Raw genomic sequence first — 25,975 nt, 5'->3', positions numbered from 1 at the left:
GAGTGACCCTGAGCAAGTCACCTAACCCCCACTGCCTAGTCCTTATTACTCTTCTGCCTTGGAACCAATATACATTGTTGATTCTAAGATGGGAAGGTAAGGATTAAAAAAAAAAAAAAAAAACTTAGGCATGACCTGGAAGGCATCATTCTTCCCTTTTATACCATAAAACTCTAAAAATTTATGTTATTTAAAACAGAAGTTACTATGGAAAAAGCAAAAAGAAATTAGGTCTTGCAAAAATTCTCCCAGTCTTTTAGATTAAAAAACAATGGAAAAAGAGCTAAAACTATCTTGGTAGTCAATCTTATTTTCTCAAAAAATTTTACCAACATCCCAAGTGTTTTCAGAAACTTTTTGCCTAAGTGGGATTTCTTTTGGAATGTATTTATTTATTTTTAGATTTTTCAAGTAAAAAAAAAAACAACAGATTATCCTCCTGAAAAATTACTGGTTTATCATCCAAGATAAATTGATTCACATATTCATGGAATTTCTCTGAATATTCAAAGACATTAAAATATAGCAAGAGATATAGATACATAGACATAGACATAGAACAGAATTAGAAATATATTGGTTTCCTAAAGTTTATATTTTTGTCAGGGTACTTGAAGATATGTTATATTGTTACCTACAAGTTGAAAAGATCTTTCTTTAAATCTTACTAAAACCCTGGTTGTACATATTCTAGTAATTGGCCACCATTTTTGTTAGCCATCTTGAAAATTCATTAAAAGTCACTTTAACTTTCCTTAAATTTAATTGACTGCAGGTAGTAATGAAGATATAAATATAACCAAATATAAAATAAAATAAAAACCAAAACTACATGACTTTTAAAATTATTTTTATTCCAACCACCAAAATAAAAGGATCATATTTGATGGACAGAGAGAGTACTTTGTATCCTGGCATCTTATCAAAAACTTAATGCTAAGCTTAACCCTGAACTTTCCTGGCAGGTAAATATCACTGACTGGTCACCAGTGCTTCTTCCTTTGTTACCAAGTATCCAGGAGGTATTTTCCAAAGGGACCATAATGGGGTCATTTGTAATGGTCAATCTGCACGTGGTCACCACAGGGAAAAGTGCAATGCTTGAGATGATCAAAGGAAGACTCCTTTATGTCTTTCTGGTTAATAAACGACCTGGGGAAACAGTTTTAAGAGTTGAGAAATCTGCTGGTCCCTTAAACTGTATGGGACTTATCAATACAAAGAAAGGGGCCAAATCGAAGAGGTACTGAGAGATTCTTGTTAGAGGATTAGCTTCTGTTCAGTTTGGAGGTGGCCCTAGGAGGCAGATCTTAAAGCAACACCAAGGGATGAAGGGGCAGCTAGCAAAGCACCGGATAATCTCAAGATCAAAGTGCTCACAGAAGAGCTGGACTCAAGGTCACAGAGAAGGGATGCTACTCAGGGATGGCTTGCCAATTCTCCCAGCCCAGCTGGAGTTTAAATGTGCGGTTTGTAAAAAGGAACGTCCTTGAACATTAGCTAGGAAGAGGCAAGCAGGCAAAAAGCAGGCCTGGGAAGGAAGGGGGGGGGGGGGGGGTAGACAGGGAGTGAGAAGCCTTGGGGACCAGGGTGGCAGTGGAAGCGGAAGAATGCGAGATAAAAATGCTCTCGCTCTAAACTCGAGAAGGAGGTGAGAAGGTGGAAATGATCGAAACGATCGAGGCAGGAATGTAAGGAGAAATCGCAAGCCACCGGGAGACAGGCAGGAAAGACCCGGGGTCTCCCCTCCTCGTGCCCAGGAGCCCGCGGGCAGCACAGGGCTTGGGATGGGAGCTCGGAGCTGCTCTTCAGCGCAGAGCGCTGCGCGCTGCCGCGCTCGCCTGGTCTGGCCAGGCCTGGCTTCTCCTCCGTAGGACCGACAGACCGACAAACGGATGGTCTTTTCCCCCCTCCCTCTGCCACGCACGGCCTCGTCCAGCGCAGCGGCCGCTGTCCCTGTGGGTTGCGCAGCCCCGCTGCTGCGTGGAAAAGCGCGCCCCCTCCTCTGCCCAACTCCATCTTCTCTTCCATCCCCGGGCTCCCTCCCGCTCCAGCTCGCCCCACGGGGCCTCCGGCCCTCCTCCCCTCCGCCTCGCGGGCAGCGATCCTGCCGGAGGGAGAGGAAGGAGAAAAGCGCCACAGAGGCAGGCCGGGAAGCCACCTGGCTACTAGGTTGCTGCCGGTAGGCCCCAGCCGGCCAGGTACACCCACCCCGAGGCAGAGCGATCGGGGGAGGAGCCCAGGCAACGGCACCGGCATTAGCGGCAGAGAAAGAGGAGGAGGTAGAGGAGGAGGGGGGTGGGGGGAGATGCATCAGGACCTCCCGCCTCCTTCGCTGCTGCTACGCCTGGGGGAAGGAAGTGCATCCATCCTCCCTGGGCTTCTGCTTCTCAGGAAGGAGCGGGGACACTGATTGCTGACCCATTTGGGGAAGGGGAGAAGGGAATTCCCATCCTCTTCCTCTCAGACCGAGGGGTCCCCCAGAGAGAAATCACCCAGGTGAAGCGCACCCGCCACTGTCCCGGACATACAGGTTGCATTCGCCTGCATAATAATACTGTGCTACTTTGTGGCTAACGCTCTGTTCTTCTGAAGAACCTGGGGTGTGCTTTGCAAACAAGTAAGTATCCTAGTAAATATTTTGTCTGTTATCCGGGAATGTGAGAATGGTCTTTATGCCATCTTGTATTATGAAATCATTGGCCAGCCTCTGCACTGAGTGTCCTAAATTATCTCTGAGCTCAGGATTCAGACTAATCCAGGGCTTCTTGCAAATTGTGCCCTTAAAATAGAGCAGAAAAAAGAGAACTATTTTCTAGAGGCTTCTCCTTATTATCTCTTCCAACTCCATGGGGAAATGAATATTGGGGGCAGTTTTTTACTCCCTTGGCAGTTTACTTCCTCTTTGGAAAACTTCGAGGAGATGGATAAGAATGATTCTAAAGAACTCTAAGGGCTAGGGAAATCTGCTACACAATAATTCTTTACTGCCCCTGTTTGTGAAAAGAAATGAATAAATGATGGAATTTGGCTTTTAGGAGAAAATCTAACCTTTTGAGATCAGTTGATTAGTTTGCTTTTTGCCTCCACTCTTGCTTCTTACCATTTCATTCTATTGGCCTTCATCTTCCTTCATTTTTCTTCTTGGACTGCTTATCTTCTTCTTTCTTATACTTTCTTATACTTCTTTCTTCTATCTCTCTATTATGGTCTCAGACCATAACTATGTAAAGAACATGACCTGGAGTCAGTCAGAGGCCCTGAATTCAAAGTCTACCAAAGTTACTTATTATGTAGGTAATTTTCTTCACCTTTTGAGGGAGCTGGACTACATGATCTTTGAGGTCCCTTACAGTCCTAGACCCTATGATCCAAAGAGAAGTAACCAGTACGTTTTTTTGCCATTCTGCGACAATGGATAGAGCTTTCAACTTGAAATCTAATGAAGGACCTCAATTTGAAACATCTCTTGACACTTGCTAGTTTGTGTGACCTTGGGTAAGTCACCACTTTTTTTCAAACTCTGTTTACTCATCTGTAAAATGGCAATTATAATAGCACCGACCTCACAGGATAGTGGTGAACTTTAAGTAATATAATACATTTAAAGTGTTTTGCAAACTTTTATAAATTTTCCTGTTATAATTTTGCAGAATCCTTAGCAATTTAAGATCATCCAAATTAATCATTATTGTTGTTGCTGCATGTTTCTCTCTCCTCTTAGCTAAGGATAATATCTAATTCTCAAAAGGGAGGAAAGAAGGAAAATTATAATCAAGCCATGATGAATTTCTTTTATTCTACAACATAAATATTTTGGGTGAGCTGAATGGAACTAATTGGGAAAGTTTATTGGCTACTTGCTTTTTATCTGTGTAGATCACTGTATACTGGGTAGATGATGAAGACGTGGTTTGAAGTAGCACATACTGCCTGTGTGATCTTGGGTAAGTCATTCATCAATCAGCCCAATGCCCTGGGCAACTTAAAGCAATCTCCATTGGTATTGGAAGTTTACACATCTTTACCTCTTATGGTATTTTTAAAAAAATCATTTCAACCCAGAAGTGAGAATTTAGATACACTACAGACATACCCTAACTTTGGATGTCAGTTGTTCCTTGAAAATGCAGGGTTAGGCAAAATAACATTCCAAGGGGCAGTTAGTGTTATAGGAATAATATTATAAATCTTAGAAATGGGTGAATAGTCCATTGCACAATGGGGCCTTATATTCTAGAAAATGCCTAGGTGACAAATGATTGACTCAGTTGTTTTGTTTGAAAAATCCTCTAGCTCAGATAAAAATAAAGAGAAATAATGGGAAAATTTGAGAAGAGCTAGGGAGGTGGTACATGAAAAAGAACATGGAAGCATGAACTCTACCACCTAGGAGGCAGGGGTCCTAGGTTCTAGACTAGTGATTCCCAAAGTGGGCACCACCGCCCCCTTGTGGGTGCTGCAGCGATCCAGGGAAGCGGTGATGCCACAGGTGCATTTTGGGGCGGTGAATAACTGTAAGGGGGCAGTGATAGTATGTGACAGGGGGCGCTAAGTAATATTCTGGAAAGGGGGCGGTAGGCCAAAAAAGTTTGGGAACCACTGTTCTAGACCCAAGTCTGCCACTGTTATTTGCTCTTTAAAAATTGTTGAAGTCTCCACATCTTCATCTATAAAATGAAGGGATTCTGCTGGATAATCTCCAAAATTATTTACATTAAAATTCCATCATGCTCAGAAAAGCTTTTCAGCCACCCACCTCTTCAAGCAATAAATGTCCAGATTTCCTGGGGTAGGTCTTTAGCAATTATTACTAACCAATTCCCAAACCACTGTATAAGGTGCCTGACTATAAGCTGCAGTGAATCTGACTGTCTGCATTGATTGAGGAATTTCCCCACCAAGAGTCCCATATTCAGAAGAAACCACAAGTCTGATCCCCAAAAAAGCCAATTATTTGCTGCCCTGGAAGCTCACATGCAAAGAAAAAATTATCGGTCACCTTTTGAAGACAATAAAATACTATAAACTGATGAGCTAGCCTTAAAACATGAGAAAGAGGGGCAATTAGGTAGCTCAGTGGATTGAGAACTAGGCCTAGAGATGGGAGGTCCTGGGTTCAAATTTGGACTCAGATACTTCCTAGCTGTGTGACCCTGGGAAAGTCACTTAACCCCCATTGCCTAACCTTTACCTCTATTCTGCCTTGGTACCAATACTTAATATTGATTCTAAGATGGAAGGTAAATAAAAACATGAAAAAGAACCCCAAAACAGAGAATTCAGTTTAATTCAGTAATCTCTCATTTAAGTTCCCACTACATACAAGTTACCATGTTAGACACTGGGAATACAAAAATAAAAACCCAAAAAATGGTCCCTAGGAACCTGCCCTGACAGACTTTACATTCTACTAGAGGAATATAGCATGTAAACAAATAGGTAAATCAAATATTTCATTTGAGGAGGCAGGGGACCCTAACAATGAGGGGAATCAGAAAAAGACTTGAAATAGGAGGTAACAACTAAAATAGAGGTAAAGAGGACATACATTTGAGTTTATAAAAGACACAAGGGTGGAAAATTGCCAATTCAGAGCTGGAGGAGTGCTGAAGGCATTTAGTTCAACCCTTTCATTTGACAGTTGAGGAAAGCAACTTGCCCACCGTCACACAGGCACCAAGAAGTCGAGATGGATCTGAGCCTAGAAGGTGGGAAATTGCCAATTCGGAGCCTAGAACTTCCTTTGTCCCAAACTGCCTCCAATAGAATATTGAGTTAGTAGAAGAGTAAGCAAACCCTTTGGCCGGAGTGTAGACAGGGGAAGGGATTAATATAAAAATATAATTTTGTATATTAATATAAAATAAGTAAAGAGGCAGACTGAAGGCAAACTGTCAAGGACTTTACACGCCAAATGGAAGAGTTTGTTCTAATCTTCAGGGCAATAAGGAGTCACTGATGTTTCTTGAGTAAGAGAGCAAGGTCATGCTGATGCTTTTGGTAGCCTTGGAGGAAACATCTTTGGAATAGGGAGAGACTCTCCTTCTGAACAGCCTCCTGCCGTTATCCATGGTAGAAGAGCATCCATCAAGGGCAGGAACTAAAGTGGGAACTAAGGGAGTATAAAGAAGTATGTGGATGGGAAAGATGTTGTAGAAGCTGAATTAAGACATGGAGACTTATTGGATATGGGATGAAAAGTCAAAGATGACCCTGAGATTTCAAGGTTGTAATTGCTTGATATTAACAGAGGAATTTGGAGGAAGGAAGGCTTTGGAGGGAGAAGTTGAGAAGATGAGCTTAGTGTTTTATTTGAGAGAGCTATGAGACATCCATGTGAAGATGTCCAGCAGACAGTTAGGGAGGTGGGACTAGAACTCAGGAAAGGGATTAGGGCTTGTTACATAGACTTAGAAGTTATTTCCATAAAGATACAGACACTGAACATATAGAAACTGATAAAGTCTCCAAGAAAGAGAGTATAAAGAGGAAAGAGAGCCAGGGGGATCCCCATGCTTGGATAGTGAGACATGGATTATGAAGAAGAAGGATAAGGGGAACAAACTTTTATTAAGCACTTGTTGTGTGCCAGGAGGGACAACCAGATGACTTAGTGGATAGAATGCTATACTTGGAGACAGGAGACCGTGGGCAAGTCACTTAACTACATTTTAGCTTACTCTACTGAGAAGGAAATAGCAAACCACTCCAGTATCTTTGCCAAGAAGACTCTATGGTCCATGGGGTCGTGAAAGGTTGGACACAAATGAACAACAACAACAGTGTGCCAGGCACTTTGCTAAGTGTTTTACAAATATTATTTCATTTTATTCTCCTAACAACCCCAGAAGGGAGGGAAAAAGAGAGGGAGGGATTAAGGGTAGGAGAGAAGAAAATGAGGCAATTAGAGATTTTGTCTCCAAAGTCAGACAGCTAGCTAGTATCTTGGGGTTGGATTTTAACTTAGGTCTTCCTAATAATAATAAATCAAATGCAATAAATCAAGGGATTGGAAGTATGTAGTGAAGGAGTATGGCCTCAAGATACTTCCTAGTTGTTTGACCTTGAGCAAATCCCTTACCCCTAATTGCCTAGCCCTTGCTGCTCCTCTGACTTAGAATTGATACTAAAACAGAAGATAAAGGTTCAAGGAAAAAAATAAAGAATGGGGAAACTCAACAATGTCTGCAGACAGAGTTCTCCTTGTGAAACTACAGACATCTATCAGGCAATCATTTCTGCCTAATAAGCGTGTATTCCACTTTTTCCTACAAGTATGGCACTGTGCTAGGCACTAGGGATACAAATCCAAAAAAACAGCAGTTCCTATCCTCAGGGAATGTGCATCCTTGTGGAGCAGGGAGATAAAACATGCATAGATAATTAAATTTAAAGTAAATGACTGAGTTGAAACTTAATTGAATTATGTAATCCTCTTAGTTTCATCTTAGATACACAGATAATAATTCAAACAACAATTTTAGAAAACATGCAAAGCATTGAAGTAACCATCAGATCATGTGGCATAAACTTTGTATTTTTTTTAACCCTTACTTTTCCATCTTAGAATCCATACTGTGTTTCAGTTCTAAGGCAGAAAAGTGATAAGGGATAAGCAATGAGAATTAAGTGACTTGCCGGGTGTCACACAGCTAGGAAGTGTCTGAGTCCAAATTTGAATCTCCTGCCTCTAGGCCTGGCTCTCAATCCACTGACCACCTAAGCTGTCCCCTGGTATTTTGTTTTTAAAGAGAGCCCGTCTCTGCTGGTCAGTGGTAGTATCTGTCTAATAGCATGAGCTCTGAGACTTACAGTAGATGGGACATGGATGTCATAACCAGGAATTATATTTTTAGAATCCCCTGGTGCATCGAGGTTATGTTTTAGTAAATCAGTTCTGTCTAAGCCAATAATTCTGCATAAGACCAAAAGGCATTTGGCTGAATGCATATCAAATAGAAGAGATATCTCAAGGACCCCTTTGAGTGCTGGTCTCTGTAAAATAGCAAACGAAGATAAAAATTGGCTTAAAGCAGTGAAGGCAGAATTATCGCCTATTAAGTAATAGGGTGGAACATCCCATGAAGTGGAAAGAAGTCACAAAATGTAAGAAGTTCTGAAGTCTGGGACTGTAGCATCTGCAAATACTGATGTTTGTACTGCATCCGTATATGCAAGAAGATACAGTAATGGCCCTTCTGGATGTACAACAGTCCAAAGAGAGGCAGGAATGAGCAAATGAGGCAAACATGCATTCCAAAGCTGATGACGAGCTTACTCTGGCTCCCTTAGTGGGTGGTTAGAAAACCTGATAGGTGCTGAGATTTCGGTGAGCTGTGCAGGGGGGAAAGTAGTACAATTGCAGTCAGAGCACCTGAATTCAAATCCTGATTTCAGGATTTACCAGATTGTGTCATCTGGGCAAGTCTCTTAACTAAATCATTGAACCCATCCATGAAATAGAGCCGATCCACTTGGACTACTTACCTTACAAGGTTGCTGTGAGGATCATATAGTCTGAGGTTTGTTAACTGCTAAGTACTATATAAATCAGGGGGAGACACTGGACCTCTGGTTGAATTGGTTTGGGGAGCTCCCATGTGAGGAAATTCCCTTCCAAGTCAGGCCAGCACTTTCTCTGCAGTTTACAGGCTCAGCGAGTTATCTAGACACTGAGAAGGTCACAAAGAAGACATGGGAGAAAATATCAGGCTTGTCCTAGGACAAGGCAGGGTTCAGCCACAGAGCTAAAACCTGGGCTTACCTTGCTGCAAATATAGGTTTTTCCTCCTCAAAGAAGCTATTTACAGCATGTCTGTCTGGTGGAGGGAATTGCTGCAGCCATCTATGGGAGGACAGCAGCTCTTGCTTTATCTCAGACCACCCCAGTACTGAGCCTTCTGCCTGGGGGACTGGACAGGGAATGATCTCTATTCCCCTTGGCTCTGTAAAGCACAGAGAGAAGTTCTGGGTGATCTTGCATAGCCATGAAAGGAGAATGAGTTGGTTTTTTGTTCGGGGTTGTCTTTTCTTAATCTATTGAAACTTCTAACTAAAAGTCTGGCTTAATCAGAAAGAGTTCCATATACCTCCAGAGACTCTCTTTAAAATGTACAGGTGCAATCCATAAAATGTCAGTTAGGTGTCGGAGTGGTTAGAACACTGGACTTGGGGTTAGAAAGACATGCACTAGAATTCTGATTCAGACAGGAAATGGGGGACTCTGGCTAAGTCACTTAAGCTCTTAGCCTCAGTTTCTTCTTCTGGAAGGAAGGGAAAATAATAGAGAAGCTTCATGGTACTGTAGATAGAGCATTGGACCTGGAAGCATGATGACTCATCTTCCTGAGTACAAATCTAGTCTCAGATACTTACTAGCTGTGAGACACTGGGCTAGTCATTTAACTCTGTTTGCCTCAGTTTCCTCATCTATAAAATGAACTAGAGAAGGAAATGGAAAAATACTCTAGGCTCTTTGCCAAGAAAACCCCACAAAAGGATATGAAGAATCAGGTATAGCAACATGTCATGAATAGCAACAAAACCTTTTCTGAATCGCTTTGAGGGAAATTACTACATGTAAAGCATTTGGAAACCATAAAGCTTTATATACATGTTAACTCTCATCATCATTATTATAGCATTATCACATCTGATGTCATAATAATAATTCAGACTTATATTGATCTCTCTTCCTAATAATCCTAGCATAAAGACTATTTTCTCTTTTTTTGCAGATGAAAAAACAGAATATTGTCTAATTAGTATGGCTTGCCTGAAGCCCATAAAACTAGTAAGCATCAGAGCTGTGATTTACATCCAAGTCTCTGGAAGAACTCAAGTCTAGATTATTTTGCACTATATTTTGCAGTTTGTTAAAACAGAACCATATTCTGGGTCAGCTTAGTAGAATAGTGGATAGAGTGCCAGGCCAAGAGTCAAGAGGACCTGGGTTCAAACTTGGCCTCAGAAACTTCCTAGTTGCGTGACCCTGGGCAAGTCATTTAACCCCAACTTCCTAGCCCTTTTCCCTCTTCTATCTTAGAGTTGATACTAAGACAAAAAGCAAGGGTTTAAAAAGACAACAAACCATAACCATATTCTATCCTTGTACTCCCAGCCCCCTCAAACAAAGTTAGGAGAATGGTTTGGGAGATTTAGAGATGGAAGAGACTTTTTCATCCAATCTTTCCATTCTACAGGTGAGGAATCTGAAGTACCACAAAGGTTCAGTGTTTTGCCCAAGGTCACACAATGTGAGAAGTGCCAGTCACTGCACTGGCTCAACTTGAGCCCCTTCTTTCTGAGTGCCTGTCTCTGCCATACACTGACAAATCCGGTCGCCATCTAAGACTGCTTCAGCTCCTTGCCTTCCCTCACCCATCCTTAGTTGCTCAGCCAGAACAGAAAGGAAGATTCCTTGTTTTACCACTACTCTGTATTTCCTATTCCACTAGTCCCACAAGTTTAAAAAGTATTTCCACCTGGTAATTGGCACCCTTATCTCCTCTTAAATTTAATCTTTGATGTAGAAGACAGCTCTTATTTTCTCTTTCCCCAGCTCTCCTGCCCCCATCCTCATCTCTGAATTTCTCAGTTCTTGTAAAATCCACCAGCCCCAATAATATTGTTTCACCTAACCTCATGCTTTTGTAGCATTGACTAATGACTTTAGACAAGCTATTACCTGTATTGGAATTCTGTCACACACAATTTAATATATTAAACATGGTATAATGGAAAGAACATTGAATTTAGAATGAAAAGATTTCAGATCCCAGCTTTGCTATTTATTATCTCTGTAACCTTTGGCAAGTCAATTAACCTGGGCTGGGTAGAGTTGGGGGGGAGGTTGGGAAGGGATGATGGTGTCTTAGTTTCCACACAAATTAAGAGGATCTTAGTCTGAATGTATGTGTTCTAATCCCTGGAAATACACTAGAAATAGCTTCTCTTGGATTTATCTCTCTCTCTCTCTCAATCTCTCTCTCTCTCTCTCTCTCTCTCTCAATCTCTCTCTCTTTCTCCTCTCTCTCCCTCTCCCCCTTTCTCTTTCTTTAGTTCTCTCTGTCTCTCTCCCTCTCTTTCTCTCTCTTTAGTTCTCTCTCCCTCTCCTTCCTTCCCTCTCTCTTCTTTAGTTCTCTCTCTCTGTCCCTCTCCCCCTCTTTCTCTTTCATTAGTTCTTTCTGTCTCTCTCCCTCCCTCTCTCTGTCTCTTTCCCCACCACCACCACTTTTCTTCACTTTTTCTCCTAAAAGATGATTACTTAAAAAAGAAGAAAAAGGGTTTGTTTTAATGGAGCATCTAGTCAGATTCAGTTAAGTGAAGGATACTATAATCTCTTTTAGTTCTTCCCTTGAGATTATGCATAGAACTGACCAAAGGAATTTTTGAAAGGAGCTTAGGTGTATGTATGTATATAAGCCATTAAGAATTTGTCATAAAACCATTGATTTAGCACTAGAAGGGACCTCAGAGTCCCTCTAGTCTAAATAGTTCAACTCTTTCATTTTTTGCCAATGCAGAATTCTTATAATAGTTTGCATTTTTAAGATTTCTGAAATGAATATTTGCTATTATGACATACTTTCATGTTATTCTTTTAATTTATAAATGCCTCAAGAGTTCAGATTATTAATGATTTTGTCACAACCCTTCTCTGAACTTCCTCAGGCTGGATCTCGTGCTCATCACTGGGCCTGCACTAAAATGGAATGCTTTCCTTCCTCCTCTCCATCTCTTGATTTCCCTGGCTTCCTCCACATCCCAGCTAAAGTCCGGTCTATCAGAAGCCTTTCCTGACCTTCCTTAGATTCTGGTGCCTTCCTTTGAATAATTATCTCCAATTTATCTCCAGTTTATACTGTAGATAGATTGTTTGCACAGATTTGTTTTCATGGTTTTCATGTTGTTTTCTCCATTACACTGTAAGCTCCTGGACGATAGGCAGGCAGAAGCTGCCTTTTTTCCTTTTTTTTTTTTTTTTTTGCCTCCACTGCTTAACCCAGCCCCTGGCTCAGAGTAGGAGCTTAATAAATGTTTATTCAGTAACTAGAAAGAGGCCTTTCCATTTGGTGCAGGGCCTGTCAAAGTCTGGACTCCAGGCACAAAGAGGCCATGATGAGACATTAGAGTAGGACTTTAGCGGAAGAATTTTTTTAATTTAAATTTAGGGGGAAATAACTTCAGGTGAGAAAGCATTGTAAATTAGCAAAAAGGTTTGGCAAAGTCTGAACATTTCATAATCCAACTTTAACTGTAGACTTGAAAATGTAAATAAACAGCCGAGTAATAAAATCTTGCTTTAACACATCACATTCTTATTTCTCAAAATGAAATTCACCATTGTTCTTGCTTTATAGGAATACTCTCACAAAGTCTCACTTTTTTTTAAACCCTTATCTTCCATCTTAGAATCAATACTGTATATTGCTTCCAAGACAGAAGAGTGGTAAGGGCTAGGCAATAGGGGTTAAGGGACTTGCCCAGGGTCACACAAGTAGGAAGTGTCTGAGGCCAGATTTGAACCCAAGACCTCCTGCCTCTCTAGACTTGGTTTTTAATCCACTAAGCCACCTAGCTGCCACTTGTGCTTTGGTTCTAAGGCAGAAGAGTGGTAAGGGCAGGATGATGGCATTGAATGACTCACCCAAGGTCACTCAGCTAGAGGACTGTCTCAGGCTAGACTTGAACCCAGGACCTGCCATCTCTAGGCCCAGCTCTCAATCCATGAACCACCTAGTGGTCCCCAAGTGACTCATGTGTTAATATACTTATTTCTATGGGTCCATGAATCCTTTACAAAGATATTAAATTTATCTTAAATTTGTTTAATGTCACAAGTGTAAAAACTGGCATCATGCGATAGATATAAAAGTCATTCAGCTCCAGCATAGCCTCAAAACTACAGTATCCCCAATGACCATCTACTCATAGGAAACTGTGTTGGAAAACTTGATACTGTGAGTCTAGGATGTAGTTACCCTCTTTAGAAAACTCCAGAGTAACATGCCTCCCCCATTTCCACTAATTACTTGAGGTGTATAGTTAGAGAATTTTGTACTTTGGACTCCATCTCCCAGAATTCTTTCTTTGTCTCAAAAATTCCTTTTCTCTTTTTTGTTTACATGTGTCTTTATGCTATTGTTTATAAGTTTTGTGACTCTTCCTTCTCACTCTCTCTTTCCACATGCACGGCTGGGAAAGCTGGCTTTTTACTCTAGCTTTTTTATTTTAGTTGTTATTAATAAAATCATATTAAATATAATATTTTGGAGATATTGTATATTAATTATAATTCCCACAAGGGAAAGCATTCAGAACCCCTAAGTCAAAAGGTAATTCTTCTCTCCTAATTAGAGGGCTTTCACCATAGCAAGATAGGAGATGATTGCTTCCCATTGAAAGCTTTTTCTGGTGTCTAAAGCACATTTAGCAGAGGCTAATGATAGCTAAAACTCACCTGAGTTGGACCTTGAAATAACAATTTAAAGGCTGGATGAAAGCCCACCCCAAGCCTGGGAAGGAAAATGGAGAAATGCCTTGAGGCAGGGGTGGCAGGACAATACCCTTATTTATGTAACGCAATACAGGTTATAAGATGCCTTCCCAGAATTGTGAAATAAGAAGTGCAATATTTTTATCCTCCTTTTACTAATGAATAAACTAAGGTCTTAGAAGATGGCTGTCTTGCCCATGAGTATACTGCTATTAAGTCTCTGAGCCACGTCTCCTAAAATCAAAGTCAATGCTCTCTCCATTATCCCCATGCTAACTTCTGCATCACAGGAGGAACCGAGATCAGGAGACAGCGAGTAATCCAGTTTGGCTAAAACATAGATGAGAAGAATATGAAATAAAAGTGGGTCAGAGCAAGATTTTATAGGGCTTTCAATACCAGATGAAGAATTGTATATTGTAGGCAGTGGGGAGCTATTGAGGATTTTTGATGGAAATCATGGGTAAGAAAACATTTAGCCTGGGACGATTATATTGGCAATGGATAGACTGTAGAGTAGGAAATGCAGAGCAAGGGAGACCAGTTCTGAGGTTATTAAAAAGGTTTAGATGAGAGGTAATGAAAACCGGAACTAGCAGGACAAGAAGTAGGCAGAGAAAAGAGGGAATTAGCCACAGGAAGTATTTCAAAAGTCAAATTACTAGGATTTGGCAGTTCTCTGTTGGTGAAAGATAAATGATGACTCAAGTTGTAAGTTTGACTTAATGGAAGGATAGTATAATGTCATCAAATGGAAACAACAGAGAGGAAAATTAGGAAGTCCAACAGCTTTGGCCCCACTACATGTCTCTTTTGCCAGTAGTGTTAAAGTGGACCCTGTTCCCCTATCCTGTGATTGTATTTCATGGCCACATTCAGTGTTGGGAATTTTGGAGGAGGGGGATCTGAGGGGGAGGGGACGTGGTAGGTTTTATTCTTTGGTTCCTCTAAATCTTATATAAAAATCTTTGGTTCTGTCTTCCAGGAGGAAGGTGGCGATTTCGAAGGGTCAATAAATAGAAATGTAACATTAGGTCTAAGGAGAGAGATCAGAGCTAAAAGCAGAAAGGAGGAGGGGGAGCCATTGAAAGAGAGAGAAAAGAAATGGAAAGGTGGGAGGAAAACCAAGGGACCAGTCTCATAGAGGCACAGAGAAAAGCAGCTAACAGCTATGGGGTGACTAGAGCCACCCTCTGTGCAAGGCTCCCTTACCTGAACAAAGAAAAACTCCCCATAGATACTTCGGGAAAAGTCAAGGAAGTAGAGACCTATAATTCCTTCTTCTGCCCCCTCAACTTAAACCCCAATCCCAGGAAAAAACAACCCAAAAATAACTAGATTGGCATAATCAGGTTTCTTAGACATATGAAAAATGTCTAAAGGCTTCTTCATATAAGCTTCAGTTGGGGGCAAACTTGGCGAATGATTGTGCTTTCCTTTTATACAAGAAACTAATGTCATTTTTTAAAACATGGTGATGACTGACATTTAGAAATGGATTGAATTAAAGTGGTCTACACTCAATCAGTAAACGTTTAATAAGAGCCTAACAGGTGCCAGGCACAGTGTAAGACAGCTTGTGCCCTTAAGAAACTTGCAATCCAAAGGGGAAGACAACATGCAAAAAATGTACAAAGCAAGCTATATACCTGTGCTAAATGGGAAATAATTAACAGGAGGAAGCTCTGGAATTAAGAGGGAAGGTTTCTTGTGGAAGGTGGGATTTAATTGGGATTTAAAGAAAGCCAAGGAGATCGGTAGTCAGAGAAGTTAAGGGTTAGGTGCTGCACAAATACTCAATCTAGATATACTAGTTCCCCCCCCACCTTTCCCTGAATAGTGTCAAATTTCTTTAAATAACTTTATTTTATTTTTTTAAACCCTTACCACCTGTCTTAGCATCAGTTCCAAGAGAGGAGTCCCAGGGCTAGGCAATCAGGGCTAAGTGACTTGCCTAGGGTCACACAGCTAGAAAGTATTTGAAGTCAGTGAACATAGGTCTTCTTGACCTACCCACTGCGCTACCTAGTGGCCTCAGATTCTTTTATACCTTTAATAAAGGGTCTTACCTTCTATTGGTAGCCATAACCACATAGTTAAAAGATTGAATTAGAATTTACAGTAAGAAACACAATATAAACAAATTAGATCATGGTCACTCATTAATACTTATAAATATTATAGTATAAGAAGATGCTAATGAATGACTATTAACTGGTCCTAATATTACTTAGCCTGTTTAAATAATAATAGCTAACATATGTACAGTATTTTATGGTTTATAAAATTATATATATGCACATACACACACATATATAAACACATTTTTTTTCTCATTTGATCTTTACAGTAACTCTGTGAGGTAAGTACTATGGCTAACCTTTTTGGCCATGAGACCCCTGGCTTAGAGAATCCTTTTTGGAGGCAGTTGAAAGCTGAGCATGGAATCAGGAAGACTTGAATTCAAATTTGGCTTCAGACACTTACTAGCTATGTAATTCTAGGCAGGTCTCTTAGCCTCTGTTTGCCTCAGCTTCCTTAGCTGCAAAATGGGGATAATAGCACCTCCCTCCTGAGTTGTTATAAGAATCCAATTAGATAATATTTATAAAGCACTTAACACAGTCTCTGGAGCACAGTAGGTGCCACATAAATGCTAGCTATTATTAATTATTTTGATCATTATTTTTTCCAATTTTTAAACATCTCTAACAAGGAGGAAGTTACATGAATTTATGAAAAGAGAACTCCGTACTAGCAGCTGGGTCTGGATTTCTCGGTGTGAGTTCATCAATCTTCTGCCAGAAACAGTTTGTCCTGTGTGTCCTCATAAACAACAACAACAACAAAAAAGGAACAACCAGTTTTTGAAACCCTGAGGGATAGCCAAGGGGATGATGAGGGATTTTCCCAAGCTGGCAGGTGCCTCATCATAGGCTTTTGATCATAATTGAGCCAGGGTAAATCTGATCATTGCCATTCCTCTTGGCAGAAATACTATTAAAACTGCTTTGTGAATTGAAATTTATAAGAAGAAATAAGATAGTAGTAGAAGGCTTTATCCTCCTTAGTATCCAAGTTATTCAGCCCTCAGATTACAGCAGGTTAAGTATCTGATGTAAGTTCTTGGTTTGGTTAGTTCGGATCATGAGATTATAACAGAGCATTGAGAAAAATTGAAAGGGACAGAGCACTGGGAAGCCTACCTCAGACCCTTAGTAGTAGCTTTGTGTTCCTGTTCTTGTCCCTTTCTCAGCTGCTCTCAAGCTGTTTCACCACCCCTGAAATAGAGATAATAATCATTTACCTAACAGTGTTATTGTGAGCATCAGTATATGGAAAGAGTTTTGCAGACTTTAAAGCATTATCTCAATTTTTAACTGAATTAATTAAGTCATAAGTACCCTTATAACTAGAACTGATTGCCTTCTTGAAGTTTCTCACCTAATATTAGAGAATAACACTGGCACTGAGAGAAGGTGACTTCTTAAAGGTGCCTTTACTACTCTGTTAGACAATTTCAAGTATTCAGCACTAGACAATTCCTGACTTTGGTTTCACAAAGCCAAAAGAAGGATCAGTTTCCTAATGTTTCACAATTACTCAAACTCTGGGTACCACAATCCATCCATGGGCTGGATCCTTTGGAGTGGGACACGTCAGCTGTTAGACAGGAAATTATGTAATGAGGGAAGCAAAGGAGATTTTCATTTGAAACCCCAGTGCTCTTTCTGGGCAATCTGGCTTATTTTTTTAAGGCATTATTAAAAACAATAAACTTTCACATTCAGATCATCTCTCAAAAAGGAAAAAATGTATCTGACTTTTCCCCTAAAAAAAGCCTCATTGTGGTTTTTATATTCAGGAAATGAAAAATGAGTGAAGAAATTTTCTATTTGTGGTGCAAGAAAGCTCTTTAGGTATATTTTGATGTAGCGTTGCAAGTCCCTTCCCTAATAGAACTATGGGATGTTTGATTAGCAACAAGAAGATAGCAAGTGGACATTTGAAGTATGCCACAGGATAGATGCCTATTTTTAAGAAAAATGGGTAATTCCTTAATTAAATTGTTCTGAGCCGTGTTCTGACTGCCTTAGCCTTCTCTAGGATTTTTCAACTATTTCCTATTCTACATACTCTTATTCTTGAGACCTGTAAAGACTGAGCAATTAGGGAAATACATGGAGATAGGTGGATCTCAACAGAAAAAAGAAACAATCATCAAAATAACAAAAATTACCCTGGGTAATTAAGTGAGTAAATGAATGAACAAATAGAATGTCTTAAGTGCTTCTTTCATGGCTAGCATCTTGCTAACCACTAAGGATACAAATTAGAAAGACAAGCCTGGTCCTCAAGAAGCTTACATTCTGATGGGAAGGGAATTATGGTTTGAGAAATCACAAAATGGTGAGTAGAATAATAAAGCAACCATTAACATAACATTTACATAGGCTGTGGTAGTGGTGATTTGATTACAGTTCTCAGACTGGTAAGGGTGCCAGCTTAGCGTAAGATCAGAAAATGATGGGGATGAGACCACTTATCTGAGCCCAATGACCTTAGCTCCTCCTAGGCTTCTACTTCTGGTTCCTTATTAGGGCATGAAAGTAATGTGCTAATTGCCAATTAAACACAGCTGAACAGATACAATACCCACCACCCCTCCATTATCAGAAAATAGTGCCATAGGGGCAACTAGGTGGCTCAGTGAAGAGTATCAATCCTGGAGTGGGGAGGACCTGAGTTCAAATCTGTATTCAGATACTTTCTAAGTGTGTGACTCTGGGCAGGTCACTTAATCTTGATTGCCTGGCCCTTACCACTCTTCTGCCTTAGAGTTGATATTAAATAAAACACAAGGTAAATGTTTGTTTTTTTGGGAAAAAAAAAATACTGCCATAAATCCAAAGCCTCACTTAGGAGCCTCAGAAATTGGCCCCTCTATACAGGTGTCAAACTGCCCATTTCTGTGAAGATAATTACAAGGGTTTGGCAAAAGAACTACCATAAAAAAAAGGCAGGTCTGCAGTTCTCACTCCAAGTGATGGGGGAGGGCCAAGTTGCTGTAGGAGAGTTTGTGTCTGATGTTTCTGGAAGCACCAAATGTATGATGAAAGCAAAAGTTGGAGAGGCAGAAGGGCCAAAGGGATATGTTTCTACTTTCCAGCTTGTGAGGACAATGAAGTATTCCAAGAAAAAAAATGGAAAAAGCATTCCAAGGAAGGGGAGAAAATGAATTTGTATTTTATCTCTGAGGCAGTAGGAAGCCACTAAGACTTCTTGAGCAGAGGATACAATCCTTCCCTTCACTTCCCTCTCCCCTATTAAGAAGGAAAAGGAGGAGCCACTGCCTTAAGACTATATGGATACACAGGGAACTCGTCAATGAAAGTCAGGTTTCTTTTGAAAAGATATGTGTAAAATAAGGGAAAATGTTCCTAGGAATTCTAAAGCCCTGAATGTTCGATATGAATATTAAGAGCAACAACAAAAAACCCTATTCTCTGTATGTATGTATACATTTGTGTCTGAGTTAGTTATGTTGAATGAGAAGAGTGCTAGGATGATGAGAGGACTTTCAACCGTCCCTTCTAGGGATCATTTCAAAGAACTAAGCACATTTAGGGCAGAGGGAATGCAGGTATTTAAGAGACTATTGGGTAGAATTGGGAAAGAGAAATTAAACGTGTTCCTCTTGTCCCCAAGAAGTTATAGACCTGGCCATGTCACTCCTCTGCTCAAGAAGTCTCAGTGGCTTCCTACTGCCTCAGAAATAAAATGCAAACTCTTCTCTTGGTAGTATAAAATCGGAGTTTGGCTCAGAACTATCTTTCCAAGCTCATTTGTCAATACTCTGTCTCCTCCATTTATAGTCCATACCCAACATTCTCCTCAGTGCTGGTTCTCTCATCTCTGTTCTTTTAGATATACTGTCCCTAATCCCTGGAATCTCCCCTCCTCACCTACACCTAATTCCATTCGAGACTCATTTCAAGTACTGTGTCCTACAAAGGGCTCAGTTTTTAGCACCCCCTCCCTAAATCCCTCCTATTTATTTCACACATATTGCATTTATTTTTTCCTCTGTGTTCTTGTTATTCCCTCTCCTGCCCCCAATGGGGTGTAAGCTTCTTGAGTTTCAGGGCCTATTTTTGTTTTTGTCTTCATATCTCTAAGCAATTCATGGTTGGCTTGGCACACACAATAGGCCCTTAATAAATGTTTCTTGTATTAAACTAAGATTAACATTTGGAGTTTTCTGAGAGGCAGATTTGGAATGGATATAAGGAAAGCCCTCCTAAGGAACAGTAGGCTCCTTCTCCCTGGAGGTCTTTAGGCTTAGGCTGGTTGATCATTTGTAGAGATGTAGAAGAGATTCTCATGAATGATGATGTTTGGATCAAATAGTCTATAAGGTTCTTTCAAACTCAGATTCAGTGGTGTTCCAAACTGCTGGTGATTACTATGAGATTTCTCACTAAAGCTAGGAAACAAGAATGGAGTAAGCTGTAGCTAGCTGTATCTAACTCAGCATCCTAGATAGGGATATCTTAGAAGTCTTAGATGGAAAGGAATGAAATTGGAGGGTTTTTTTTATAAGATATCATCATTCAATGAGGCACCTGTGTGATTTGGCACCTCCTCCCCCCCAAAAAGAGAGCTAATGTGATCTTAAGCTGCATTAAGAGTGTTTTGAGATATTTGAAGAGAGAAAAGGTTTGGAACAAAACCTTGTAGAAAATAAAATATAGGTAGGAAAGAAGAGGGCAGCTAAGTGGCATAGTGTCATCTGCCTGAAGTCAGGGAGACTTATCTTCCCAAGTTCAAATCTAGTCTCAGATATTTACTACCTGGGTGACCCTGGGCAAGTCATTTGAACTATGTCTCAATTTCCTCATCATAAAATGAGCTGGAAAAGGAAATGGCAAACTACTCCATTGTTTCTGCCAAGAAAACTCCAAATGGGATCATAAAGAATCAGGCATGGTTGAAATGCCTGCAAAACAAAGAAGAAAAGAATTGTCTTATGGTGGGGACGGTCCAGTTGGGAATGAATAGCATATCTGCAGTAGACACAAGATATTTTTATAACTTTCTCCAGTTCTGTGTAGCATTGAGTGACGAGATATAGAGAAGATGGGATAATTAGGATAGTCTGGGGCTAGGATTTTTTAATTCACCAACGGTAACAGGACAAGGGGGCAAAAGAATAGGGGACAGTATATAGTTGAACTTGGCCATTTGCAGGCAAAGCTAGTTTTACAGTTCAGTTCTGTCTACTCTGTTCTGTCTTATCGTCTACTGAAGTCTTTCCCAATCCTAATTGCTAGTCCCATCTCTCCCTAATTACCTTGTATTATTTTATATTGAGTCTCTTCAGACTTAGTTTGCATATCCTGAAAAATGTACAATTCTCCCCTAAAAGAATTAAGCTCCTTAAGAATGGGAGTCGTTTCATTCTTTATAAGTTTCCCACATGCTTAGCACAGTGAATAGTATGTAGTAGGTGCTTAATACATGCTTAGTATTGATTAAACAGATGAAAATGACACTAGCAGAAATATGGGGATTTGTAAATATTATACATTCCAGTAAAACATTTTTTAAACTTTTGAGATTTATTAGCCTATCTACAGCCAATTATTCAGTTAAAATTTTTCACTGTAGTCACCATCCAAGAACTAGCATTTGTCACACCACTATCCCATATGTTTGGAATCTAAACAGACAGATGGGTAAAATGTGAATATGCTATATAAAAAAAGGTGAGAAGGCTCTTTGGAATTTCATCTGTCTGAATATGGGCCTTCTCCAAAGCTCTGCTCTCTTAACTCTTCTTTCCACTCTCCATCCTCCCCTTTGTACATGACATTTCCTGTGCTTTTCCCTCCTTCTTGAATTTCCCCGGCTAACTCTTGCTACCTTCTCCAAGAAATCCTCCAAGGGAGAATCTCCTCCCCCAAGTGGAAAGTGATGTCTCCATCCTAAAACTTGTCATGGCACTTTACCAACTATTCTTTGCCCTCATAACACTCTATCTTATATTGTAATTTTCTATTAGTATCTCATACCCACTTTGTGTTTATATATGTCTCAAGAGCTTAGATTGTTTTATTATATCCATAAATCCTCAGGGTCTAGCAAGACATTTTGTATATGGTAGGCTCTTGGAAAATGTTGGGTGAATGGGATGATTAAGAAAAAGGGAAGGGGGCAGTTGGGTAGCTCAGTGGATTGAGAGCCAGGCCTAGAGACGGGAGGTCCTAGGTTCAAATCCGGCCTCAGACACTTCCCAGCTGTGTGACCCTGGGCAAGTCACTTGACCCCCATTGCCTACCCTTACCACTCTTCCACCTATGAGTCAATGCACAGAAGTTAAGGGTAAAAAAAAAAAAAGAAAGAAAGAAAAAGGGAAAAAGGGAAAAACTCAATTTATTATGTGTTGTACTCTACAATAAAATCCCATTTTTATTTTAAGAGTAAATAATATTTCATTTTTCCTCATTTACATGTAAAAGCAATTTTTAATCTTCTTTTTAAAGTTTTGAGTTCCAAATTCTCTCCCTCCCCTTCCCTGAGATGGTGAGCAATCTAATACAGATTTACATGTGCAATCATGTAAAACATTTCTCCATATTAGTCATTTTGGGGAAGAGATCTCAAATGAAGAAGTAGGAGAAGGAGAAGAAGAAGAAAGAGGAGGAGGAGGAGGAGGAAGAAGGAAATATAATATGTTTCGGTCTGCATTCAGACTCCATCAGTTCTTTCTTGGAAGGCAGATGGCATCTTTCATCATGAATCTTTGGGATTGTCTTGGTTCCCTGCGAATATCTAGGTCATTCATAATTGTTCATCAAAAAATATTGCTGTCACTGTGTACACTGTTCAGGTTCTGCTCACTTCACTTTGCCATCTGTTCATGTACATCCTTACAGATAAAATCACATTTTTTTTTAACCCTTACCTTCCATCTTAGAATCAATACTGTGTATTGGTTCCAAGGCAAAAGAGTAGTAAGGGCTAGGAAATGGAGGTTAAGTGACTTGCCCAGGGTCACACAACTAGGAAGTGTCTGAGGTCAGATTTGAACCTAGGGCCTCTCGTCTCTAGGCCCGGCTTTCAAACCACAGAGCCACCCAGCTGCCCTCTAAAATCACATTTTTAAAAGAGCTTGAAGCAGATAATTTTCTATTCAAATAATTATTTATTTGGTATCAACAGATGTTTATTGAAGTGAATTTAACATAGATATGATGTTTACTTATTCAAGAGTAATAATTTTTAACTATAATCAGTTTTAAAAACCCTTACTTTCTGTCTTAGAATCAATATTGATTCCAAGGCAGAAGAATGGGAAGGGCTAAGCAACTGGGGTTAGGTGACTTGTCCAGGGTCACCCAGCTAGGAAGTGTCTATTGCCACTTTTAAACCCAGGACCTCACATTCCCAGACCTGGCTTTCTATCCACTGAGCCATCTAACTGCCCCAACTATAAACATTTTTAAGGAGATTTTTCTAAAGTTTTTATTTCCTTTGTCTATAGAATCTACAGGCCATAATTTAATATTTCCTTGATTGATGCAAGGTGATTCTTACTCCCATCAATTATCACAGTGATCTATAATACATAAGTATAATACAGAGGTGGCAAACACACTGGGACCATATCACAGGCCACTTTGTAATCCACGACATTTGCATGACGCTCGAATCAGATTAAAATATAACTGGGAAACATTTAACAAAATAAAAATAAAGTTGAGATGTGGTTTTCTAAGTCAATATGCAACTTTCAGGAGATCTTTATTGTTGAGAGCCAATTGGAGAAATAGGGTTAGGATAGGGCCTGTTATCCGGATTCCCAACGTGACCAATCCAGGCTGAGACAGTCTTTGCGTTTGGTCCTGGTCACCTGAGCCCTGAAAAGTTCTGGTACCAGCAAATTGGTTAATCCAAAAACAACTTGATCCCTCCAAGAGGCTATTGGGAGTCATTTAGAGAAATAGAGTCTATAATAGATATTTTATCTGGATCCCATTACAAAATCATTGGCAAGTAAAACTGTGTGTATGATTTTTTTCTGTATTGCATGTCAGGAAGCAGACAGAATGGGCCATCTAAGGTAAAAATCTGAGACTCCTCTTTTGACTCATTTTCAGATCCCCACCTTTTCTTAATATTCTTATTGGAAAGCTTTGAGTCCTTAGCAGACCAGCAGCTACTGAGTTCACCATTTTTCTCCTTGATAATTAAGAAGACTGAACCCTAAAAAATATTACTTAGATAAGTTGGAGCCGGACTTTATCTGACCAGGTCCAAATTCTGTAAATCAGGAAGACAGGACTCAATTAGTAAAAATCTCCGTGAAATATATTTCTACTCCCAGAATTAACCCCCTACTAATTGGTGGTTGGAATTTGGCCCTTGCCCTTGTACCTATCTCTCTGCTTTTTAGACTTTAATGGGTTGTGTATGATTTGTAACCCCTTCACAGCTGTGACTCTTTCTTTGTGTTCTTTGTTTGAAACAAGTATAAAATAAACCCCAAACTTCATAGCAGTTAGATTAGCTATGGCTAACCACTAGTCTGGCTGTTGTCAGTTTCTGTCTTTTCAATCCGACGCCACTAAACGCCACTCAGGACCCCCAAAAATATAGAGAGCTGGCTCTCTATACTTTATGTATGGTCTCTAGTTGGGTTTGACATCACTGGTATAGTACATACAGTAGCCATAGGATTATATTCTAAATAGTCCCAGAATGCTGGGCTTTTCATGATTCTTGAATCTGCATTTTATTATTGTCTCTTCCCTCACCCCCTGCCTTGGCTCCTTTCTCGATGTTGGTTGTCAATTCTCACTTCTGTTAGTTTGCTTGTTTCTATGAGGCCTTCTAATACACTGATTGGGATCTTTTGTAGTTTGAGAAATCAGATCATTGTGCTTGTTAGAAATCAGATCATAGTATAAAAATAAGCCAGTAGGTTCATGGCATTTCCTGCAGCTATAAAATCTGGGGGTTTCAGTGTATCAGCATCGTGACAGCTATTTCAGCGATCCAAAGCCCTATTTTATTTCTAGGATCTTGACTTTGTTCCCAGTTGATTTGGAATGGCCTAAATCTAATCTTACTCTGAGTGGAATGGTTTTAAAGTTTTAGCTTTGATTGACTTTTTTTTTCAAACCCTTAACTTCGGTGCACTGTCCCATAGGTGGAAGAGTGGTAAGGGTGGGCAATGGGGGTCAAGTGACTTGCCCAGGGTCACACAGCTGGGAAGTGGCTGAGGCCAGGTTTGAACCTAGGACCTCCTGTCTCTAGGCCTGACTCTTCACTCCACTGAGCTACCCAGCTGCCCCCTTTGATTGACTTTAAAATGTTTTCTTTTCTTTTCTAGGTTAGCACTGTAGAAGTCTTCAAATCATGGAATCAATATCGATGATGGGCAGCCCTAAGAGTCTTAATGAAACATTTTTACCTAATGGCATAAATGGTATCAAAGATGCAAGTAAGGTTACCATAGGTATCATTGGAAGTGGAGATTTTGCCAAATCTCTGACTATTCGACTTATCAGATGTGGGTATCATGTGGTGATCGGAAGCAGAAACCCAAAATTTGCTTCAGAATTCTTTCCACATGTGGTTGACGTCACCCATCATGAAGATGCCCTCACGAAAACCAATATAATTTTTATTGCAATACATAGGGAACATTATACCTCTTTGTGGGACCTCCGACATCTTCTAGTTGGGAAAATCCTGATTGATGTCAGCAATAACATGAGGGTAAACCAGTACCCAGAATCCAATGCAGAATATTTGGCTTCGTTATTCCCAGATTCCTTCATTGTGAAAGGATTTAACGTGATCTCAGCTTGGGCACTCCAGTTAGGACCCAAGGATGCCAGCAGGCAGGTATGGTTTTGTTTTGGAGGAGAGATGTAACATGTGGGTGTATGGACAAATGTGTACTAATTTTCAGACAGAATCCTACAGAGTCCTGAGACTCCACTGAACCATAAATAGCTGCCATTAGCTTTTAACCAGTAATTTCCTGACTCTATAAAGGCACATCTCCACCATAGTAGAAGTTTGCCCCTTTCCCGAGGCATCCAGGAAATTCAAGAAGAGGCAAGTTTTGGGGGTTCAGTTACCCAGCCAGTTGCTTCACTTCTCCCTTTCACTTTGATAGACATAAATTGGCTTTACAGTCATTAACATCATTTATGAGAGTCAGTGGGGCTATAAAACATCATGTATGACCTGCCTCTACATATTTTAGATTGCCCAAACTGGAAACTGCAGGTATTAGGAACCTACCTAAAAGCCAGTTAAACTTCCTATACTCCTTTGAGGCTGCTGTGATTATTGAAGAGTCTGTGCCAACGCCCCAGCTCCATACACTTCAAGGAATTTTCATTCCGAGTTCTAGCCGTAGTCAGGGGATTTCTTTGGCAAATGTTGCATTCTGGA

General features: G+C 40.2%; 1 protein-coding gene across 1 annotated transcript in view; it reads left to right on the top strand.

Moving 5' to 3' along the window:
• Nucleotides 1-3,912: 3,912 nt before the first annotated feature.
• STEAP2 (STEAP2 metalloreductase) overlaps nt 3,913-25,975 on the top strand; it is a 33,866-nt gene continuing 11,803 nt past the window's right edge. The window contains exons 1-2 of the mRNA XM_044677780.1: nt 3,913-3,947; nt 24,900-25,417. Of these exons, the coding sequence (XP_044533715.1) occupies nt 24,926-25,417 (492 nt within the window). The 5' untranslated portion in view covers nt 3,913-3,947; nt 24,900-24,925. The remainder of the gene's footprint in view (nt 3,948-24,899; nt 25,418-25,975) is intronic.

Source organism: Gracilinanus agilis, chromosome 5 (assembly GCF_016433145.1).
Source record: "Gracilinanus agilis isolate LMUSP501 chromosome 5, AgileGrace, whole genome shotgun sequence".
In the NCBI taxonomy this organism is placed as follows: Eukaryota; Metazoa; Chordata; class Mammalia; order Didelphimorphia; family Didelphidae; genus Gracilinanus; species Gracilinanus agilis.
Note: the sequence above shows the minus strand (reverse complement) of the source record. Positions and strands in the feature narration are given on the sequence as shown.